The sequence below is a fragment of the Zeugodacus cucurbitae genome, chromosome X (genome assembly GCF_028554725.1).
Source record: "Zeugodacus cucurbitae isolate PBARC_wt_2022May chromosome X, idZeuCucr1.2, whole genome shotgun sequence".
In the NCBI taxonomy this organism is placed as follows: Eukaryota; Metazoa; Arthropoda; class Insecta; order Diptera; family Tephritidae; genus Zeugodacus; species Zeugodacus cucurbitae.
The window spans coordinates 34,146,918-34,167,736 of NC_071672.1; the positions used below are offsets into that span (position 1 = coordinate 34,146,918).

At 31.5% G+C, this 20,819-nt stretch overlaps 1 protein-coding gene across 1 annotated transcript; it reads left to right on the forward strand.

The window, feature by feature from the left end:
- Positions 1 to 2,487: 2,487 nt before the first annotated feature.
- LOC128923100 (uncharacterized) lies at positions 2,488 to 3,182 on the forward strand. The gene is made up of 2 exons (XM_054235555.1): positions 2,488 to 2,640; positions 2,723 to 3,182. The coding sequence occupies exons 1-2, from the start codon at positions 2,617 to 2,619 to the stop codon at positions 3,131 to 3,133; spliced, it is 435 nt and encodes a 144-aa protein (XP_054091530.1). The 5' UTR covers positions 2,488 to 2,616; the 3' UTR covers positions 3,134 to 3,182.
- Positions 3,183 to 20,819: the final 17,637 nt, after the last annotated feature.

Sequence of the window (20,819 nt, forward strand, 5' to 3'; positions counted from 1 at the left end):
ACTCTTGATCTTAATGTTCCTGTACATGGCAACAACTTCTCTTGGTATGAATATACACATTTCCGAAGAAAACAGTGCAACATTGAGCCACATTCCTAAAAATACTACAATTTACATGGACTCACTAGGCAAAATGGACGTTATAACATCTACTTGGGATTTGCTCATATATTATGATCTCGATGCATATTTCGAACAATATAATTTGTTGCCAAATTGCATTATTAGAATAAAAGATCATTGCCAGCATTTATGTGAGTTTGAAGAGGCTTGCAAAGTCATCTCCTTATCACTAGGAAAACGCTACGAAGATTTAAGTCACAATCATGATTTGATTGTAAATAATAAAAGACGTAAAAGAGCTCCATTAGAATGGGTTGGATCTATTTATAACATGCTGTTCGGGTTAATGGACACAGACGACCAAGAAGTAATAGAAAGTAATTTCAAAACATTACTTGCTAATCAACATCAAATTAAGGACAGATTAAAATCTCAAATCTCCTTAATTAACTCTACTGCAAACATAATACATAAAAATTTAGATGAAGTCAACTCACAGTTTAAAATCCAAACACAAATATACAAATATCAATCCGATATTATAAAGGACATAAACCGTGACAAAATGGCCATCCAATTTCAAATGTTAGTGACACAAATCACGATATTAATGAGCGAATGTGAAAAAATACAAAATGCAGTAATAGAATTGCTGATAGATTTAAACCACGGAAGAATAAATCCAACACTTTTAACTCCAACACAGTTACAAACAGAACTAATGTTAAGAAAAGACAAGCTGCCAGCAAAGTTGTTAATACCTGGACAACAAACCAACACACAACTAAGAGATGTGTATAATTTGATGAAAACACGAGGATTAATTGTGGACAATAAATTAGTCATAAAGGCAGAACTACCTTTAATACAAAGTGAATCATCAGAAATATACAAATTAATAGTAATTCCACATGAATATAATGGAAGAATTCTAAAAGCAAAACTAAGAAATGAATTTTTAGTTTACAACTTTGGACTCAATTCATATTTTCTGATGTCACAAGCAGAATTAAATAGGTGTACAAAAAGCCTTAACAACCATTTAATATGCAAAGGAAAATCTCCATGGCAACCTGCTTTAGATCAAACATGCGAACTTTCAGCGTTATTAAAAAGCGGCCACCCCAACTGTAAATATGAGGAAGTGACTAAATCAATATTTTGGTCAGAACTCTTTGAAGAAAATACTTGGATCTTTAAAGTATTCAAAAATTCCACCATCCATTTAGACTGTCAAAAGGGCAAAACGCAGATATTAGAGATTCCAGCACAAGGGATTCTTTCAATCAAGGCTGGGTGTACTGCAAGATTCGAAGGCATCACTTTAATCGGCATGCAGATATTTAAAATGCAGACCGACATCAATCCAAAGCTGGACCCGATCGTGACAACCATAAAGGAAATTGCAGAAGACCACATAACTACTCTTCAAATAAATAAAATAGACGACAACGAAGACCAGAGGAAGCTAAGAGAAGACATTGAGACGATCAGCAACAACGAATTAAAATTAAGTGAGTTAAGTTTAAGAAATCATAGCGGACATCTATCATTAGTGTTAGTAGTAATTGTAATATTATGCCTTTTAATACTATATTTCCGTTATAAATGTAAAACGGATCTTGCTGATACAATCATTGTCAATATTCCAAACCGGTAGAACATTTATAAACTTGATACAGTCCACTAATTTTATATAATAATTTCTTTCCCTCGGCAATATGTTCAAATATCATTGAACATGCATTCTTTTATGCCTTAGCAAATCCGAGGAGCTACATATAAAACATAAATTTGTATACATAAATAAACACATAAACATATATGCATTAATGACCGTTTTCACACAGGCAATTTTTGTCGCGGCAATTCTTAGTTTTATAGGAGAGGGGGCGACGAAGAGACGAGAATTTCTCTCTCTCTCGCTTCCCTTGGTCGCCCCCTCTCCTATAAAACTAAGAATTGCCGCGACAAAAATTGCCCGTGTGAAAACGGTCTATGCAACAAGCATACATTATATGTTGCACGCATACATGCAACACACATACATTAATATGAGGCACGCATGCATCTATATGCAACATGCATGCACTCAACTATTAATAAACAAACATATTTATATGTATGCACAAGATAACCTATTGGTTATAAAAATACATTGGGGCAATTGCTTGTGTGCATTTGAAATAACCCCTTATCGTGCAACATATAAAATATACATATAGACATACACACATACACATATAATTAGTTCTTAAGATAATTCTAAAATTTGTATATAAGTAAGTAAAAAACCAAAATAAAACTAGAATGAAATAATTTCTCAATAAGGCTAGACTATCATTTATTTTCCCCCACCAGCGGTAAGAAATATTTGACACAGCTAGTCTTAACAATACATATAGGACAACATACAGAAAAGAATTCAAGAAAGTGCAAAGAAGCGAAAAGTCTGGAGCTGGATTTGAGGATATTTATGAGCCAACATTATGGTTCTATAATATTCTAAATTTTCTCGAGGATCAAGAGGAAAGTGCACCTAGCACATGTTCAATGGAATATGATAGTTTAGAAGAGGTAAAAATAAGTAGTTTTTATAATCTATATACATATATAAATATTCACATAAATATGTAAAACTTATTTTTTTTAATTATAGACTTCACCAAAAACATCAACAACACAACATAGACTAAAAAAACGTAAAATTACCGAGGAAGATAATTTAATTAAAATAGCGTGCGAACACCTGAAATCACAAAATAACAGTAACCAACAAAACAACAATGACCCAGATGATGTGGTTGCCAAATCATGGGGTGCGCAATTAAAAGAGATGGAGCCTCAACAAAAAATATTGGCGCGTAAATTAATATCGGATGTTTTGTTTCAAGGATGTGTTGGAAATTTGAATAATTCGCACATACAGGAATTATTCAACATATTTCAGTCTAGACCAACAACAGCAATTTCTTACGTATCGCCAGTAGAGCTTATAAATGCTCCATATGATCCAACAACATATAATTCACAGGAATCAATACAGGGATTCTACGCGAATTTTCAATAAAATTTTTTTTATACTACTGAAATTAAATTCAATCAATTGAATATAAAGAACCGCGAAACCGCGCTTAGAACGTTTATAACAGGTTTAAATTATCCTTTAAACCAAATTTTATTTACGTTGACACCTACCAATTTGCCAAATGCTCTTGCAAAACCACAAAAATTACTAAAAACAACCATGAAATTGGTTCACGAAACCAGCCTCAAGCTAATCGAAGATATCCGCATTTTCAGAATAATTTAAGGTACCCTGAAAGGAATTTCAACCAAAATAATTCATACCAGATACATTCCAATCATACAGAACCAAAGGAAGTGGATCAATCAATCCAATTAACAAATAGGCCCAGTGCTATGCAAATAAACCAACCAGATGTTAGAAGTAACAGGTATAATTGGCAGACCAATTATCGACCAACCAATATACCAAAGAGGTTAATTGAAAGTGCACAAATAAGCACACAACCTCAGCCAAAAATTCAAGAATAAATAATATTGGTGAGAACCATTTTTTAGGGTAAACTCAGATTTGCCTTATGTTATTAAAACCGATACAAAAACGGGGCAAATCTTTAGAATTCTTATAGATACAGGGGCAACCAGCTCATATATACGGGCTGGAATTTATCATAATAAAAACATTTTAGTAATTAAGAAGAGAGTAAGAACCATTCATGGTTCGACTATAATAAAACACTTTTATAATATCAATCTGTTGGGTATACAGGAACGTTTTTATGAAATTGACAATTTAGAAAGCGATCTTTTAATTGAAATTAATTTCTTAAATAAAACCGGAGCCACGATTGATATCACAAACAGAACATTGATTTAGGGGGATAATAAAACAGAGAAAATAAATTTTCTCAATGATTTAATTATAGTAAACCCCTTGGGACAAAAACATCTTGAGACACCTACCATAGATAATACTGGTAAAATTATCGAAAAAAATGTATCATCCCAAAATGAAATAAGAAATGATACTACGAATAAACAAATAATAAATGAAGCAAATGCTCATAATATTTTAAAAATAAATAATTTTCAATTGTCTAACGAATTATCTTATAACGATAAGGAAACAAAACATATCTGCATCCCACTGTTAAGAAAGGATGTTATTAAAATAATTAATCATCATCATCAACACGTGAACATGGATTTACCTTTTAGAACAGATATTAAAGCAGAAATTAGGACTGAGGATGATAAACCTATATGGTCAAAACAATATCCTTATTCAATATCTGCGAATAATTTTGTTAATAAGGAAATCGAAAGTTTGCTAGAAAAAGGAATTATAAGGCATAGTAAAAGCCCACATAATTCTCCCGTTTGGGTCGTTCATAAAAAAGGAATAAATGAAGACGGAAGTCCGAAATTAAGAATGGTCATTGACTTTAAAAAAAATAAATGAAAAAACCATATCCGACAGATATCCAATGCCTAATCCCGAGGTGATTCTCTTTAATCTGGGAGAATCGAAATACTTTTCCACAATAGATTTAGAGTCTGGATTTCATCAGATATTGATGGAGCAAAAGGACATAGAGAAAACAGCATTTTCTGTAAATAACGGAAAATATGAATATTTAAGAATGAATAATATATTACACGAATGTATAGCAAAATTTTGTCACGTATATGTTGATGACAAAATAGTACACTCAAAAACACTAGAAGAACATATATTTCATTTGAAATATATAGTGAAAACCCTAGAAAAATCACATATGAAAATATCTATAGAAAAATCAAAATTTATAGAAACCGAAGTTGAATTTTTAGGATACGTTGTATCTCATAAGGTTATAAAAACTGATCCCAAAAAAGTAGAAACAAAAAAAAATGACCCATATCCTAAGACGTTAGGACAACTTAGAGGATTTTTAGAATTAATGGGATACTATAGGAAATTTATAGAGAATTATGCAACAATTGCTAAACCATTAACAAAACACTTAAAGGGAGAAAATGGTCAAATTTCGCAGTATATGTCTAAGAAAACAATTATTAATCATGAACAAGAAGGCATAGCAGCCTGTGAAACCTTAAAAAGAGCGTTGCAAGAACAAATTGAATTTGTTCAACCAAATTTCGAGAAAAAATTAATTTTAACTACTGATGCATCCAATGTTGCTGTAGGGACAGTCTTATCCCAAGACGGAAGAGCTATTACATTTATTTCGAAGACACTTAATTCGCCATAGTTTGGGCATTAAAAGCATTACGCCATTACCTTTATGCAGTAAACGATTTAGAAAATCACACGGGTCATCAACAACTAGCATTTGCAATGTCCGAAAAAAATCCTAATGTTAAAATGAAAAAATTGAGAGCTTTTATAGAGGAGTTTTCTCCAAAAATAATTTATAAACCAGGGACAACAAATGTAGTTGCTGATGCACTATCAAGGCAAGTCTTAAACAATTTAAATAGTTCATGCGGGTCGAGCGACTCAGGTGATTCACTAATAGAAACCCAACACTCTGCAGAAAGTAGCGATGAGTACTAAATTCTTGAAAGAAAAAAACCTTTGAATCACTTTAAGCAACAGATAGTAATTGATAATGGAGCAAGAATTACTGTCTTAGAGACGATTTCCTCTTTTAATAATAATTCTAATTGAGTATGATAGACCAGAAAACATAATTGATATTCTAAAAGAATATGTGAGCCCAAAAGTATTTACAGGAATATTTTGCACACCTGAGGTGCTATATGCTATAAAAAACATTTTGAAGGATACAATTCCCACAGTAAAATTTCTATATACTAAACTATTCCCTAATGATATAAGCAATAAAGAAGATCAGGGAACGATAATTGAGCAAACACACAACAGAGCACATAGAAATTATAGGGAAAATTTAACACAAATTAGGCAGCAGTATTATTGGCCTTTAATGATAAAACAGTTTAAGCAATATGCGAAAAATTGTAGCATATGTAATAATAATAAATACGAAAGACATCCGAAATTAATCCCAATAGGGGAAGTACCAATACCAGAAAAAGAGGGAGAACCACTTCATATAGATATTTTTTTCGCACAAAAACTTAAATTTCTTACGTGTATTGATTCATATTCAAAATTTCTAATAGTCAAATATATAGAGGATAAATCAAATTTTGAAGAAACAGTTTTAGAACTATTACAAACATTCCAGATGTTAAAGTATAGTTATCGATAATGAACCAGACTTAAGTACGATACAGTTCAAGTCTTTAATGGAGAGGATAAACATACAAATTTATTATTGTACACCACGTCACAGTACCAGTAATGGACAAATAGAAAGAGTTCATTCAACACTAATAGAAATTTCTAGATGTTTAAAACAAGAACACAGCTTAATAAGTAATTTTGAATCAATTATGAGAGCAGTTCAACAGTAGAATAAAACAATTCATTCAGTAACAGGCAAATAGCCCTGCACTATTTTATTTAATAAAGAACCACACCAAAATATGAAAGATGTGTTGCAGAATGCCCAAGAAAAAATGCTGGAATATCATAACAAGAAAAGGCTTCAAAAAAGTTATCAAAGGGGAGATATAATATATGAGAAAATATTTGGAGAAAGAAATAAATTAAACCCCAAATATAAAAAACAAATAGTAGTAGAAGACTTAGGAAATAAAATTAAAATACATAACAGAAACAGAACAATTAATAAAGATAATATCAAATCTTAAAATCTTTTAGGCTCAAAATGTTAACCAATCAAAAATAATAGAAATGGATACAAACCATATTTATGTAATCAATGCAAAAAATAAAACCATTTATCATAACTGTAACTCTAACAACTTTACTATTAACGGTTATTTATTTCATAAGATTTGAAAATTTTAATGTTAAAATTGATAACTTAGTCTATAGACATCGTAAACCTCTCACTATGAAATTATTACCAAATCCAGTTAAAGTAATTAATATTACAATCACAAAGAATTTCAGTATGGAAGAAATACATTTTCAAAACATTAAAAATATTCAAGAAATAACATAACTCAGACATGAGGCAAAAAAAGTAAAATGACAAATTACTGTCTGATAACAATTGTGAGCCTTATAGTAGTAATATTAATAACTTGTAAATACAAAAAATAGGAGCACACAAGTTAAAGTTAACATTGAAACAAGTAAGGTAAGGCTAAATTACCCTAAGGCACTGAGTTCTTCATGTTTGATGTCAGGGGCCTTGAAAAGTCATGGTTCAATTTTGATAATTTTTCCACAAGTGATGTCACAGCTCAAGTACAGTATTTGTGTAAAGTTTTATTTCGCTATCTTTATCGGTTCCTTATGTATATATTATTAGTGAACGATTCAGAAGGATTCAAAATTGAGTTATGTGGGAAGTAGGCGTAGTTGTGAACCGATTTCGCCCATATTCCACCAGTGTAATCAGGGTGTCAAGAAAATATTATATACCGAATTTCATTGAAATCTGTCGAGTAGTTCTTGAGATATAGTTTTTGACCCATAAGTGGGCGACGCCACGCCCATTTTCCATTTTGTAAAAAAATCTCAGTGCAGCTTCCTTTTGCCATTTCTTATGGAAAATTTGGTGTTTCTGACGTTTCTCGTTAGTGAGTTAACGCACTTTTAGTCATTTTCAACCTAACCTTTGTATGGGAGGTGGGCGTGGTTATTATCCGATTTCTTTCATTTTTAGACTGTATAAGGAAACGGCTAAAAGAAACGACTGCAGAAAATTTGGTTTATATAGCTTCATTGGTTTGCAAGATATATACAAAAAACCTATTTGGAGGCGGGGTCACGCCCACTTTTCCAAAAAAATTACATTCAAATGTGCCTCTCCCTAATGCGAGCCTATGTTTCAAATTTTATTTTCATAACTTTATTTATCGCTTAGTTATAGCACTTTATGTGTTTTTGGTTATCGCCATTTTGTAAGCGTGGCAGGGGTTCCGCCCATCTTCGAACTTAACCTTCTTATGGTGCCAAGGAACACGTGTTCCAAGTTTCATTAAGATATCTCAATTTTTACGCAAGTTACAGCTTACACGGACGGACAGACGGACGGACGGACAGACGGACGCCCGGATTTGAACTTTACTCGTCACCCTGATCACTTTGGTATATATAACCCTATATCTAACTCGTTTAGTTTTGGGACTTACAAACAACCGTTATGTGGACAAAACTATAATACTCTCTTAGCAACTTTTGTTGCGAGAGTATAAAAATTCCAATGCAAGAGCAAGCCCAACCTATTGATCAAATGATGGAAAGGATCAAGTACAATTCCTCTTTGAGTCGGGACGCTTCAATTTAGAGGTGGGGGAGTTAACACCACCGATAAGACATTGCAATTTGAACTACTAAACAAATGTGTCCAATATGTCATTGGCACATCTACTATTAAGAATCGTGTTACACACTCGTTGTACACATTAGATTGTAAGATGATCTTTTCACTTACCACACGTGATCTTAAGTGGACATTCGTCACACACATTAGATTGTAAGAAGAACCTTTCATTTACCACATGTAGCGCATCTAAAGTGGAACATATGTTTAAAAGATGACTATTAGATTGTAAGAATATTTGTACTTAGCCTTAAGAACAGGATTGTATAAAAGTAAGTAAAATAAAGATAAAATGGCAGTCGTTTCCAAGACTCCGACGTTTTTCGGTCGCTTGACTAAATACTCGTTTTTTATTTATTAAAAACTTTTTACATAAGGTCAATAAATTAATTTGCATGTCCAATGAAATAATGAAAAATGTAATGTGACAAAGTTCCTACTGTGTATCTTTACTTTCGTGCTCAGTTACGAAGTCACAATTCCACTCGTGCCGATCAGTGTACCAAACTCATTGAAGTTTATTTTCATCGTGACCAATGAACGAGTGAGTAAAATCAAATTGCTACTATACACTCGTTTGAGTCATAAATTGACGGCACATATAAGTGTAGAAATACTATGAGTTTTTTTTTGGTTTGGTGGAAATGAGTCTAACAGCCGGTTTCACGAACTTTTTTAATTGAAAATTAAGTTCCATTTTAATTTTTATTTAACTTTGCACTTAAGTTTCCTGCGTTCCACCATTATTGACATTTGGCATCAAAAAAATTAAAAGGCAGGGATGTTAGTAAGAATAACAGCTGATTTATGTAAACAAAAAAATTGTATTTCTTTGTCAAAATGGTAAACAAATGGGAATTCAGCTGATAGAAATGCGTAACCATGGTTACATATGACAGTATTTAAATAATATTTAAATGGCAAAGCGTGACCATTTATATAAAAATTAAGTCAAATGTTGGAACTGAAATTAATTATTTTTCTAAATTTGTTTCGTGAAACCGACTGTTAGTTATTTTTGATATTAGTATTAGTACTCATTTGCACCAATTTGTTTGGCTCATGAGTTAGTGCACTAATTTCATTAGTACATAATGCAGATCTCTGCTCTGCAAGCAGATTGAATATTTTTGGTTGCTGTTTCGCTTGGTTCCACAGAAAGCGCACTAACACAATCTCATTTTGTGATGCCTGTTTGACTTTGATGGTGCCCATCACTGATTATATACATGTTTAAGATTATATCACGATTCCAGAGGAAAATATATCGTTGACTCAAAAAAGATCAATTCAATATTTACCATAAGGAAAGTTATTGCAATCTGTAGATCGGGCACAAAATTGATAGATCAGATGCAGTCGTGAGCCATCTTTGATAAAAATGTAAAAATTATGGCGTGAAAAACCCAACAAAAGGCAATGTAAAACTTTATATTCGCCAGATAAATTAAATTAAAATACAAACCACTAAAAAGATTTTGAATTTCACAAAATGTAAAAAATAATTTGGGTTTTCCACTGACAACCAGACATATTGCTCACATTTTACTTAACAGAAATTAGTTAAAATGGAAAAACCGGTGTGCAAGCCTGGTTGAAGCCTCATCACAAATAAGTGCACTTAGACTTCACCCGGAAACCCGTGCAGTGGACAACTGAGATGCATGATGTTGTGTTTTCCGATTTAAAAATATTAGAATTAGATGGTCCAGACATCTCATGATGCCAATAATATGTGTACCAAGTTTCATTAGGATATCTCCATTTTTACTCAGTAGGCGTGGCCTGCCCCTATTAAGTTTTATGTATATATCTTAAAAACTACTAAACCTAATTTTCTGGATCCATTTCTTTTGGGTATTATACTGCGTAGTATGAAAATGGATGGAATAGGATTATAACCACGCGACGTGCTTTAATTCTGTAAGGAAAAACATCAGAAACCTTACACTGTATAGTAGCGATTGTAAAGAAAAGCTGCGCTAGAATTGGTATCCAAAAATGACGGTGAGCGTGGCACCGCCCACTTAAGGTGCAACAACTATAACTCAGGAACTATTTTACCAATTTCAAAGAAATTCGCTTCATAAAATGTTTATACTCTCGCAACAAAAGTTGCTAAGATAGATATAGTTGTTGTAACACCTAAAACTAAAAGAGTTAGACATTGGGTTATATTTATCAAAATGATCAGGGTGACGAGACGAGTCAAAATCCGAATGCCTGTCTGTCCGTCTGTGCAACGGATAACTTGAGTAAAAAACAAGTAAGGAAAGGGCAAGTTCGGGTGCGACCGAACATTTTATACTCTCGCAATTTATTTATGTAATTTTATTAAGATAACACACAATTTGACCCATATATTCGGCATAAAGTCTCACCGAGATTTTCGGTGAAAAATTACACTTAGGTACTGAGTTCTTCATGTAGATATCTGGGGCCTTGAAAAGTTATATTCCGATTTCGAAAATTTGTTCATAAGCTATCTTCTTCGGTTGCTTATGTATATGCTTATGTATGTATATACTCGTATTATAAAGTGAACGAATCAGATGGAATTCAAAATTGAGTTATATGGGAAGTTGGCGTGCTTGTGAACCGATTTCGCCCATTTTTCAACCGTGTTGTCATGGTGTCAACAAAATATTATATACCGAATTTCAATGAAATTGTTCTATTTCTTATATACGGACTCCGCCTATAAGAAAAATGTTAGTGGCATTTTCAAAGTTTCTTATATGCGGACTATACTGTATAAACATGGAAAACCAAAAAACGTTTCAGACAGAGTGGGAATTTGGGAAGCCACAGTGCTCGTTATATCAAAAAGTTTTAAATATTGTATTTAAGAAAATTTAAAAAGAGATTTTATAATCTTTCACAAAGAAATATATAATATACAAATGATACAATGATACAAATTCGTCTTTTTTTAAAAGCATCGAGTATTGTAAGCTATGGGGAGGATGGGTATTTTTTTTTAAAGAAATGGCAATAGCGGTTCTTCATTGTTTTGAGGAAACTGTCACTAACACGCACAAGCGAAGAGCGTAAAACGAGTACTTACGACGAGGCAAAGCGATGTTAAAATAAGTCTGCCATCAGCAGTTGACTGAGCACGTTTATGCGGACGAAGTTATATATTTTATGTATGAAATGAAGACAATTATTTCATTGTAAAATAACATCAAAATACATATTTAAATTTTTACATTACCCAAATTTACTATAATTTATATTAAATACTAGTTGACCCGGCAAACGTTGTTTTGCCATATAAATTATTTTTAGGTAATCATTGGAGCACTCTGTGATAAACGATATTTTTTGTTTTGTTGTCAGGTGCAAAAACGATCAAAGCAGATGGTTTTCCGACACGGGAACATGCGACGAACATGAATGTGAAAAACATGCATTTTCCAGATTCAGGCCACAAACACTCAATGATTGGCCTTGTGATTTATTAATTGTCATGGCGAATGCGAGACGAATTGGAAATTGGATTCGTTTAAACTCGAATGGCATATCGGTTGGGATCATTGGAATTCTCGGAATGAGAACTTCCTCACCTTTGAATTTTCCTTTTAGTAGTCTCGCGTGAATCACAATGGCCATGAATTTTGTGACCGCTAAACGCGTTTCGTTGCATAATTTTGGTTGGTTGAGATTGCGAAGCATGATGACGACTGAACCAATCTTCAATTGAAAATTGTGCGGTGGCAAGCCAGGCACATCCAATGAATTCAATAACTCAGTTGGGTAGTTGGTTGCTTCGCCTTCGTTTGTTACACAGTCGATAGATTTGAAGGAATGCAGTATCCCAACGATTTGATTTTGAAATTTGAAGTTTAAGTGATCCACATCCTTGTTCTTTGCTGCTAAAATTACTCTTTCACTCAACCAATCGTAGTCTTTGTAGTTAGCAATGATGTTCGGAAACACTTTGTTGATGAGCTCCTCTTTCGTTGAGACGAAATTGCAAAAATTTGGCGAGAACGAAATGAATCCATTCGATGCGTCAACAGGAACACGACCATTACCGATAGTTAGCAGTTGATTGGAGAACAGTTCGGCAGATGGATCGTTTAGCAATGCAACTCGCATGTTTGTCGTCAGCTGAAGTTTCCACACATAACGCTACAATGGTGATGATTTGAGGCAAACATTGATCTCATCGGCAGCGGTCGATCGTGGTATTACTGGTAGTGTTTGCCGGAAATAGGTTGAGAGTAAAATCAATGCTATTCCAGAAGCAGCAACTGCTTCAGCAATTTCTGATCTTTCACGAACTGCAGCCAAAATCAATGATATGAGGAATGTCTTTCCAGTTCCACCAGGCGCATCAAGGAAAATCATGCCGACGTTTCCATCATCAATTGCCTTCAACACATCAACATCTCACATATGCCATTGCATCTTGCGTGGGTTGCCAACTGTGCATATAATTATGTTCTTCGATTAAAACGAAACGCTTTCTTTAGTGTCTGAATAAGAACTCAATTTTTTACTTGATTTCATTTGCACTTATCCTATCTTAGTTTTAAAGTATAATCTCAATTACTCTCTTTACATATGTATTCTCTTGTTCTCTTACTCTAATTTCACTTATTAAACTAAAGTAGTTAGTTATTACAATAACATATGTAATTTTAATTATGTAAATATAAATGTAGATATGTTTGATACGTATGTGTATGGATAATAGTATATGTGTATGTGGGTGATGTGGATGCTTAAATTACTCCTCCGCCGCCAGAATAAGCAGTCCCTGCGAAAACAGTTCCAGTCAAACATATACAGTATTGAAATAATTTTAATGCTTCTTTATATATTAATTCCTGCTTTTCGTTTTACTTGTGACTTATATATTTTTTTTTAATTTTTTATCAGTAAATACTAGGTGATTTCCATCTTGCTTATAATTTAAAATTTTTTTATATTTGGGTTTTGATTTACTAACTCTATTATTATTAACAATGTTATTGGCAAAACTGTCCGTTACAACTCTATTCGTTTTTTGATTTAACTCATTTATTCTCTTAGATTTTCTCTCATGTACCATTTTTGAAAGTTATTTTTAATGTGCGTATTTTCTATTAATTGTAAAAGTTTTTCTCTGTCAGTAATATCTTCTAACAACGAGTGTGCTTTTAACACTTTTAAGCTTTTGTTTCTCACAAAATATTTAATATACAAAGACTGGAACTCTTTGTATAATTTAATATTTTGACAGTAAACTACTGCAAGTCCTTTCGCAGGTAGTTTTTCGCGCAAAAATTCTAAAAGAGCATCATTACTTGCTACTTTTAAGTAGTATCGAATTTTGTTTTTGAACATAATTTTTGTTGTACAAGAATTTGTATTTGAATTTTGAATAAATAACTGTCAGTCAGTACTATCACTTTCTGCGCTATGGACTGTATTAACGTATTCATCGAATAATTCATGTAAATTAATTTCAAGGTCACTATTTAATGATTCATAATTTAACCTACTAAGACCGTCTGCGATTACGTTTTCTTTTCCTTTTATATAATTTATATCAAAATCGAACTCGTTTAGCCTAATTTTCCATCTTTGGATTTTAGAATTTGGCTCTTTTATATTGTGAAGCCAAACTAATGGACGGTGGTCTGTTTTGATTATAAACTTACGGGCGAAAAGATAAGGGCGGAAATATTTGGTTGCCCACACTATGGCTAATAGCTCCTTCTCAATTGTGCTATAATTCCGTTCATGGCCGTTTAAAGTACGGCTGGCAAAAGAAACAGCTTTGTTTCCTTGCATAAGTGCAGCTCCTAATGCAAAATTGCTCGCATCAGTAACAAGCGTAAAAGTTTTAGTAAAATCAGGATGAATGAGATTAGGATCATTTTTAAGTAACATTTTTAATTTTTCAAAGGCCGCCACATAATCTTTATCACATGTATTAACTTTTATCCCTTGTTTGAAGTATTTAATGAGATGGTGAGCTATTTTGGAGTAATCCTTAATAAAGCGTCTGTAAAAACCCGTTATACCCAAAAATGATTTTATTTCTTTTTGTGTTTTTGGTAGTAGTAATTTGTCTATAGTTTCAAGTTTCTTAGGGTTTGGCTTAATACCTTCATGGGTTACTAAATGACCCAAAAACTCAGTTTCTTTCGAAATGAACTTGCATTTATCAACTTGTAATTTCAAATTGGCTTGACTCAAACGTTTCAAAATTTTGCCTATTGCTTCTAAATGTTCTTCTATGCTAGTTGAAAAAATCAGAACGTCATCTAAATAAACTAAGCAGATTGAACCAATGTATTTTTTCAATACATGGTTAATCAGTCGTTGGAAAGTAGCGGGAGCATTACGAAGGCCAAATGACATACGCAAAAATTCATAATGCCCTGTAGCTGGTGAAATCCCTTGGCTAAATCCAGAGTTGAGAAATATAAACATTTACCAAGTTTGTCGAAAATATCATCAATGTTTGGCATAGGAAATCTATATTCAACAGTTATATCATTTAACTTTCGATAATCAATTACTATGCGCCATTTTTGTTCATTGGTGGAATCTAACTTTTTGGAACGATCCATATTGGGCTATTGTACGGACTAGTTGAATGTCTAATTATGTTTTGTTTTAACATAATTTCAATCTAGTTATTAACTTCTGCTTTATGTACTTCAGGATACCTATATAATCTGGCATATCATGCTTTGTTGCAATTCTGTGCTTTATTTCATTAGTAAAAGTTAAATTATCATTTTTGTTATAAAAAACATGTTTATACCTTTTAATTACATTGGTTAATTTTTTTTTTCATATTTTTCAAGATGATCAGTTCGAATTTGAGGTAATATATCAGATTTTTCAATTTCACAATTAAAAAAGTAGTTAAATTTATAAGCTAATTCATTATAATCTTCTTCCTCTTTAGATAAAAACATTGTTATTACAGAATTATTTGTAATTAATTGTCTATTAGGTAAATCTATTATGCAGTTTAAATTTTGTAAAATATTATTACCTATAAGCCCATCAAAGTTTTCATTAAACGCGTATTCTAAAAATTCACAATTATAATCTTTAATATTAAATTCACGAAATATAGGGAATTTACAAAGTTTCGTTATTATTATCATTCTACCTAATGCTTTTGCCACTACGTTAACATTTTGCTTCAAATTCGGGTGACAAATACCAGGGTTAATTATATTGAATTCAGCCCCAGTATCGATTATAAATTTTAATTTTTTATAGGATTATTAATTATTATATATGGAAGTTTTGCTCGCTTGCTATTGGAAAATTTACGTTCGAATTTCCAATTTCCATTGGTTCATCTTGTTGATTAATCTTACTCATATTAGGTTTATTTTGAAGTCTTACAATAGGCTGTCTAAATTGATACAAATTTGTATTATTATTCGAATTTGGGTTATTTCTGTTTGTAGCTTGTGAGTAATTTGTCCGCCTTGTTTGACTAGTAAAATTTGAACTGCCTAGATTATCATTATATTGATTATAATTTGCATTTACATAATGTTGATTTTGATATGGCACATTTTGTTGATTAGATTTATTACTATTATTGTAAAAATTTAACGGTTTCCTTTGAAAGGAATTAATTTGATTACTATAATTATTGCTAAAGTTAGTTCTAATATTTGTATTCAAATAGTCTCTTTTTGCTGGTCCAAACTGTGTGTAATTTTGATGCTTAGCATCTAATATAATTTTAAATGCATCTTCTAATGTTTTAGGGTCTCTAGCGAATATCATAGTACGTGTTGGTTCAGGAAGATAATCTCTGAAAGTTTTAAGTGAAATTCTGTTCACTTCTTCAGTCGTATAAGTATTGTCACCGTGAGTTAAATTTCTATTATGTATTCTATTTGCTAGTTTATTTATTTAAAAAATAATAATTTTCAATTGTTCCGTGTAATCTGCAAGTTTTTAATTCGTCCATTAAGTCATTACTACTATATTTTTCACCAAAAATTTTTTATTAAAATTTCTTTCAAAATAGGGCATGAATTTACGTTAGAGTGCCTGTGAATTGCTTCTCTAGTTTAGAATTTAATTGAATTTAAAGTGTGTAAAAAGGAAACGGATATATGATAAAAGAATTAACAAGAGAATGTAATACAAATTCAAAAATACTTATATATATGTATACTTATGTATATGTACGTAAAAGTAAATCCTATGTTCTTGTTGTCACTCTTGCTGTCTTGCTGAACGCTTGTTGCTGCTGCATTAAACTCCAGTTGAATGCTTATGAGTGCAATGTCACTGAATGCTCGCTTTCTTGATTTCTTTTCTGCTTGCATCAATGTAAGATATTGTTTTTATTGTTGCATCTCTCCTGAGAGTATTAATGTAGACAAATGAGCATACGAAGTTTTATGTTTTCGCTATTGCACTGTTTGATAGTTTATGCTCATTTCATATTTTGTTGCAATTGTGTTTTGTATTTTGTCTCATAGGCACCGTTTAAAAGAGACTTTTTTTCTAGTTCGTGTTTAAACAAGAGAGTTTTTGTTCGTCTTATCTTTTTTCTCATGAACACCTTTCACCTTCACAGAGGTCGCAAACGCTAAAATTAATTTTCCATCTTTGGATTTTAGAATTTGGCTCTTTTATATTGTGAAGCCAAACTAATGGACGGTGGTCTGTTTTGATTATAAACTTACGGGCGAAAAGATAAGGGCGGAAATATTTGGTTGCCCACACTATGGCTAATAGCTCCTTCTCAATTGTGCTATAATTTTGTTCATGGCCGTTTAAAGTACGGCTGGCAAAAGAAAAAGCTTTGTTTCCTTGCATAAGTGCAGCTCCTAATGCAAAATTGCTCGCATCAGTAACAAGCGTAAAAGTTTTAGTAAAATCAGGATGAATGAGAATAGGATCATTTTTAAGTAACATTTTTAATTTTTCAAAGGCCGCCAAATAATCTTTATCACATGTACTAACTTTTATCCCTTGTTTGAAGTATTTAATGAGATGGTGAGTTATTTTGGAGTAATCCTTAATAAAGCGTCTGTAAAAACCCGTTATACCCAAAAATGATTTTATTTCTTTTTGTGTTTTTGGTAATAGTAATTTGTCTATAGTTTCAAGTTTCTTAGGGTTTGGCTTAATACCTTCATGGGTTACTAAATGACCCAAAAACTCAGTTTCTTTCGAAAGGAACTTGCATTTATCAACTTGTAATTTCAAATTGGCTTGACTCAAACGTTTCAAAATTTTGTCTATTGCTTCTAAATGTTCTTCTATGCTAGTTGAAAAAATCAGAACGTCATCTAAATAAACTAAGCAGATTGAACCAATGTATTTTTTCAATACATGGTTAATCAGTCGTTGGAAAGTAGCGGGAGCATTACGAAGGCCAAATGACATACGCAAAAATTCATAATGCCCTGTAGCTGGTGAAATCCCTTGGCTAAATCCAGAGTTGAGAAATATAAACATTTACCAAGTTTGTCGAAAATATCATCAATGTTTGGCATAGGAAATCTATATTCAACAGTTATATCATTTAACTTTCGATAATCAATTACTATGCGCCATTTTTGTTCATTGGTGGAATCTAACTTTTTGGAACGATCCATATTGGGCTATTGTACGGACTAGTTGAATGTCTAATTATGTTTTGTTTTAACATAATTTCAATCTAGTTATTAACTTCTGCTTTATGTACTTCAGGATACCTATATAATCTGGCATATCATGCTTTGTTGCAATTCTGTGCTTTATTTCATTAGTAAAAGTTAAATTATCATTTTTGTTATAAAAAACATGTTTATACCTTTTAATTACATTGGTTAATTTTTTTTTTTTCATATTTTTCAAGATGATCAGTTCGAATTTGAGGTAATATATCAGATTTTTCAATTTCACAATTAAAAAAGTAGTTAAATTTATAAGCTAATTCATTATAATCTTCTTCCTCTTTAGATAAAAACATTGTTATTACAGAATTATTTGTAATTAATTGTCTATTAGGTAAATCTATTATGCAGTTTAAATTTTGTAAAATATTATTACCTATAAGCCCATCAAAGTTTTCATTAAACGCGTATTCTAAAAATTCACAATTATAATCTTTAATATTAAATTCACGAAATATAGGGAATTTACAAAGTTTCGTTATTATTATCATTCTACCTAATGCTTTTGCCACTACGTTAACATTTTGCTTCAAATTCGGGTGACAAATACCAGGGTTAATTATATTGAATTCAGCCCCAGTATCGATTATAAATTTTAATTTTTTATAGGATTATTAATTATTATATATGGAAGTTTTGCTCGCTTGCTATTGGAAAATTTACGTTCGAATTTCCAATTTCCATTGGTTCATCTTGTTGATTAATCTTACTCATATTAGGTTTATTTTGAAGTCTTACAATAGGCTGTCTAAATTGATACAAATTTGTATTATTATTCGAATTTGGGTTATTTCTGTTTGTAGCTTGTGAGTAATTTGTCCGCCTTGTTTGACTAGTAAAATTTGAACTGCCTAGATTATCATTATATTGATTATAATTTGCATTTACATAATGTTGATTTTGATATGGCACATTTTGTTGATTAGATTTATTACTATTATTGTAAAAATTTAACGGTTTCCTTTGAAAGGAATTAATTTGATTACTATAATTATTGCTAAAGTTAGTTCTAATATTTGTATTCAAATAGTCTCTTTTTGCTGGTCCAAACTGTGTGTAATTTTGATGCTTAGCATCTAATATAATTTTAAATGCATCTTCTAATGTTTTAGGGTCTCTAGCGAATATCATAGTACGTGTTGGTTCAGGAAGATAATCTCTGAAAGTTTTAAGTGAAATTCTGTTCACTTCTTCAGTCGTATAAGTATTGTCACCGTGAGTTAAATTTCTATTATGTATTCTATTTGCTAGTTTATTTATTTAAAAAATAATAATTTTCAATTGTTCCGTGTAATCTGCAAGTTTTTAATTCGTCTATTAAGTCATTACTACTATATTTTTCACCAAAATTTTTTATTAAAATTTCTTTCAAAATAGGGCAGGAATTTACGTTAGAGTGCCTGTGAATTGCTTCTCTAGTTTTGCCAACACATTTGTTTTTAATATAACCAAAAAGTATACTTTTGTTGGTATTATCAAATTCTTCAAAAGATGGAAGAATATTTTCAACCTGCTCTATATAATCTGGTAACTGATTATGATCATTACCATCAAAACATTCAATGTTTTTAATACAAGTTAAAATTAGATTAAATCTACTTATTTGTAATGCTTCCATAGCGAAGAATTTAATTGAATTTAACGTGTGTAAAAAGGAAACGGATATATGATAAAAGAATTAACAAGAGAATGTAATACAAATTCAAAAATACGTATATATATGTATATATATGTATACTTATATATATGTATACTTATGTATATGTACGTAAAAGTAAATCCTATGTTCTTGTTGTCACTCTTGCTGTCTTGCTGAACGGTTGTTGCTGCTGCATTAAACTCCAGTTGAATGCTTATGAGTGCAATGTCACTCAATGCTCGCTTTCTTGATTTCTTTTCTGCTTGCATCAATGTAAGATATTGTTTTTATTGTTGCATCTCTCCTGAGAGTATTAATGTAGACAAATGAGCATACGAAGTTTTATGTTTTCGCTATTGCACTGTTTGATAGTTTATGCTCATTTCATATTTTGTTGCAATTGTGTTTTGTATTTTGTCTCATAGGCACCGTTTAAAAGAGACTTTTTTTCTAGTTCGTGTTTAAACAAGAGAGTTTTTGTTCGTCTTATTTTTTTTTCACTCATGAACACCTTTCACCTTCACAGAGGTCGCAAACGCAAAATCATAACATATATATATATTTAATTTGCTTTTAACGTCGGTAGCTTCACCTTCATAGAGGCCACAGGTCTTTAATGTTTTTGCACGCACAATGTCCTTGATAGAGGTCACAATGATATTTCGAACATGTATAGGTTATTACAATATTTGGAATTTTGGGGACTCAACACTTCTTTATACGTCCACTAAAACAACCTTAAACCTTTTAATATTTTAGTTTTTATTTTAAATCGTTATTATGAAACGAACTTTTACACAATTTTTTGTTTATTCTTTAATAACCGGAAAGATTAAATTATTTCCAAATTTCGCAATGTTCAATATTTTTGGTTTTTATAATTTTATAAAATAAACCATTAAATTATAGCAATTATTTAAATCAACTTAAAAATTGCTCGTCGCCAATTATGTTCTTCGATTAAAACCAAACGCTTTCTTTAGTGTCTGAAGAAGAACTAAATTTTTTACTTTATTTCATTTGCACTTATCCTATCTTAGTTTTAAA

What these genes read in the sequence shown, in the direction of transcription:
- LOC128923100 (XM_054235555.1), top strand. Translation starts at nt 2,617, where the DNA reads ATGGAATATGATAGTTTAGAAGAG. An exon ending in AATATGATAGTTTAGAAGAG is followed by an intron (nt 2,641 to 2,722) that starts GTAAAAATAAGT and finishes TTTTAATTATAG; the next exon opens with ACTTCACCAAAAACATCAAC.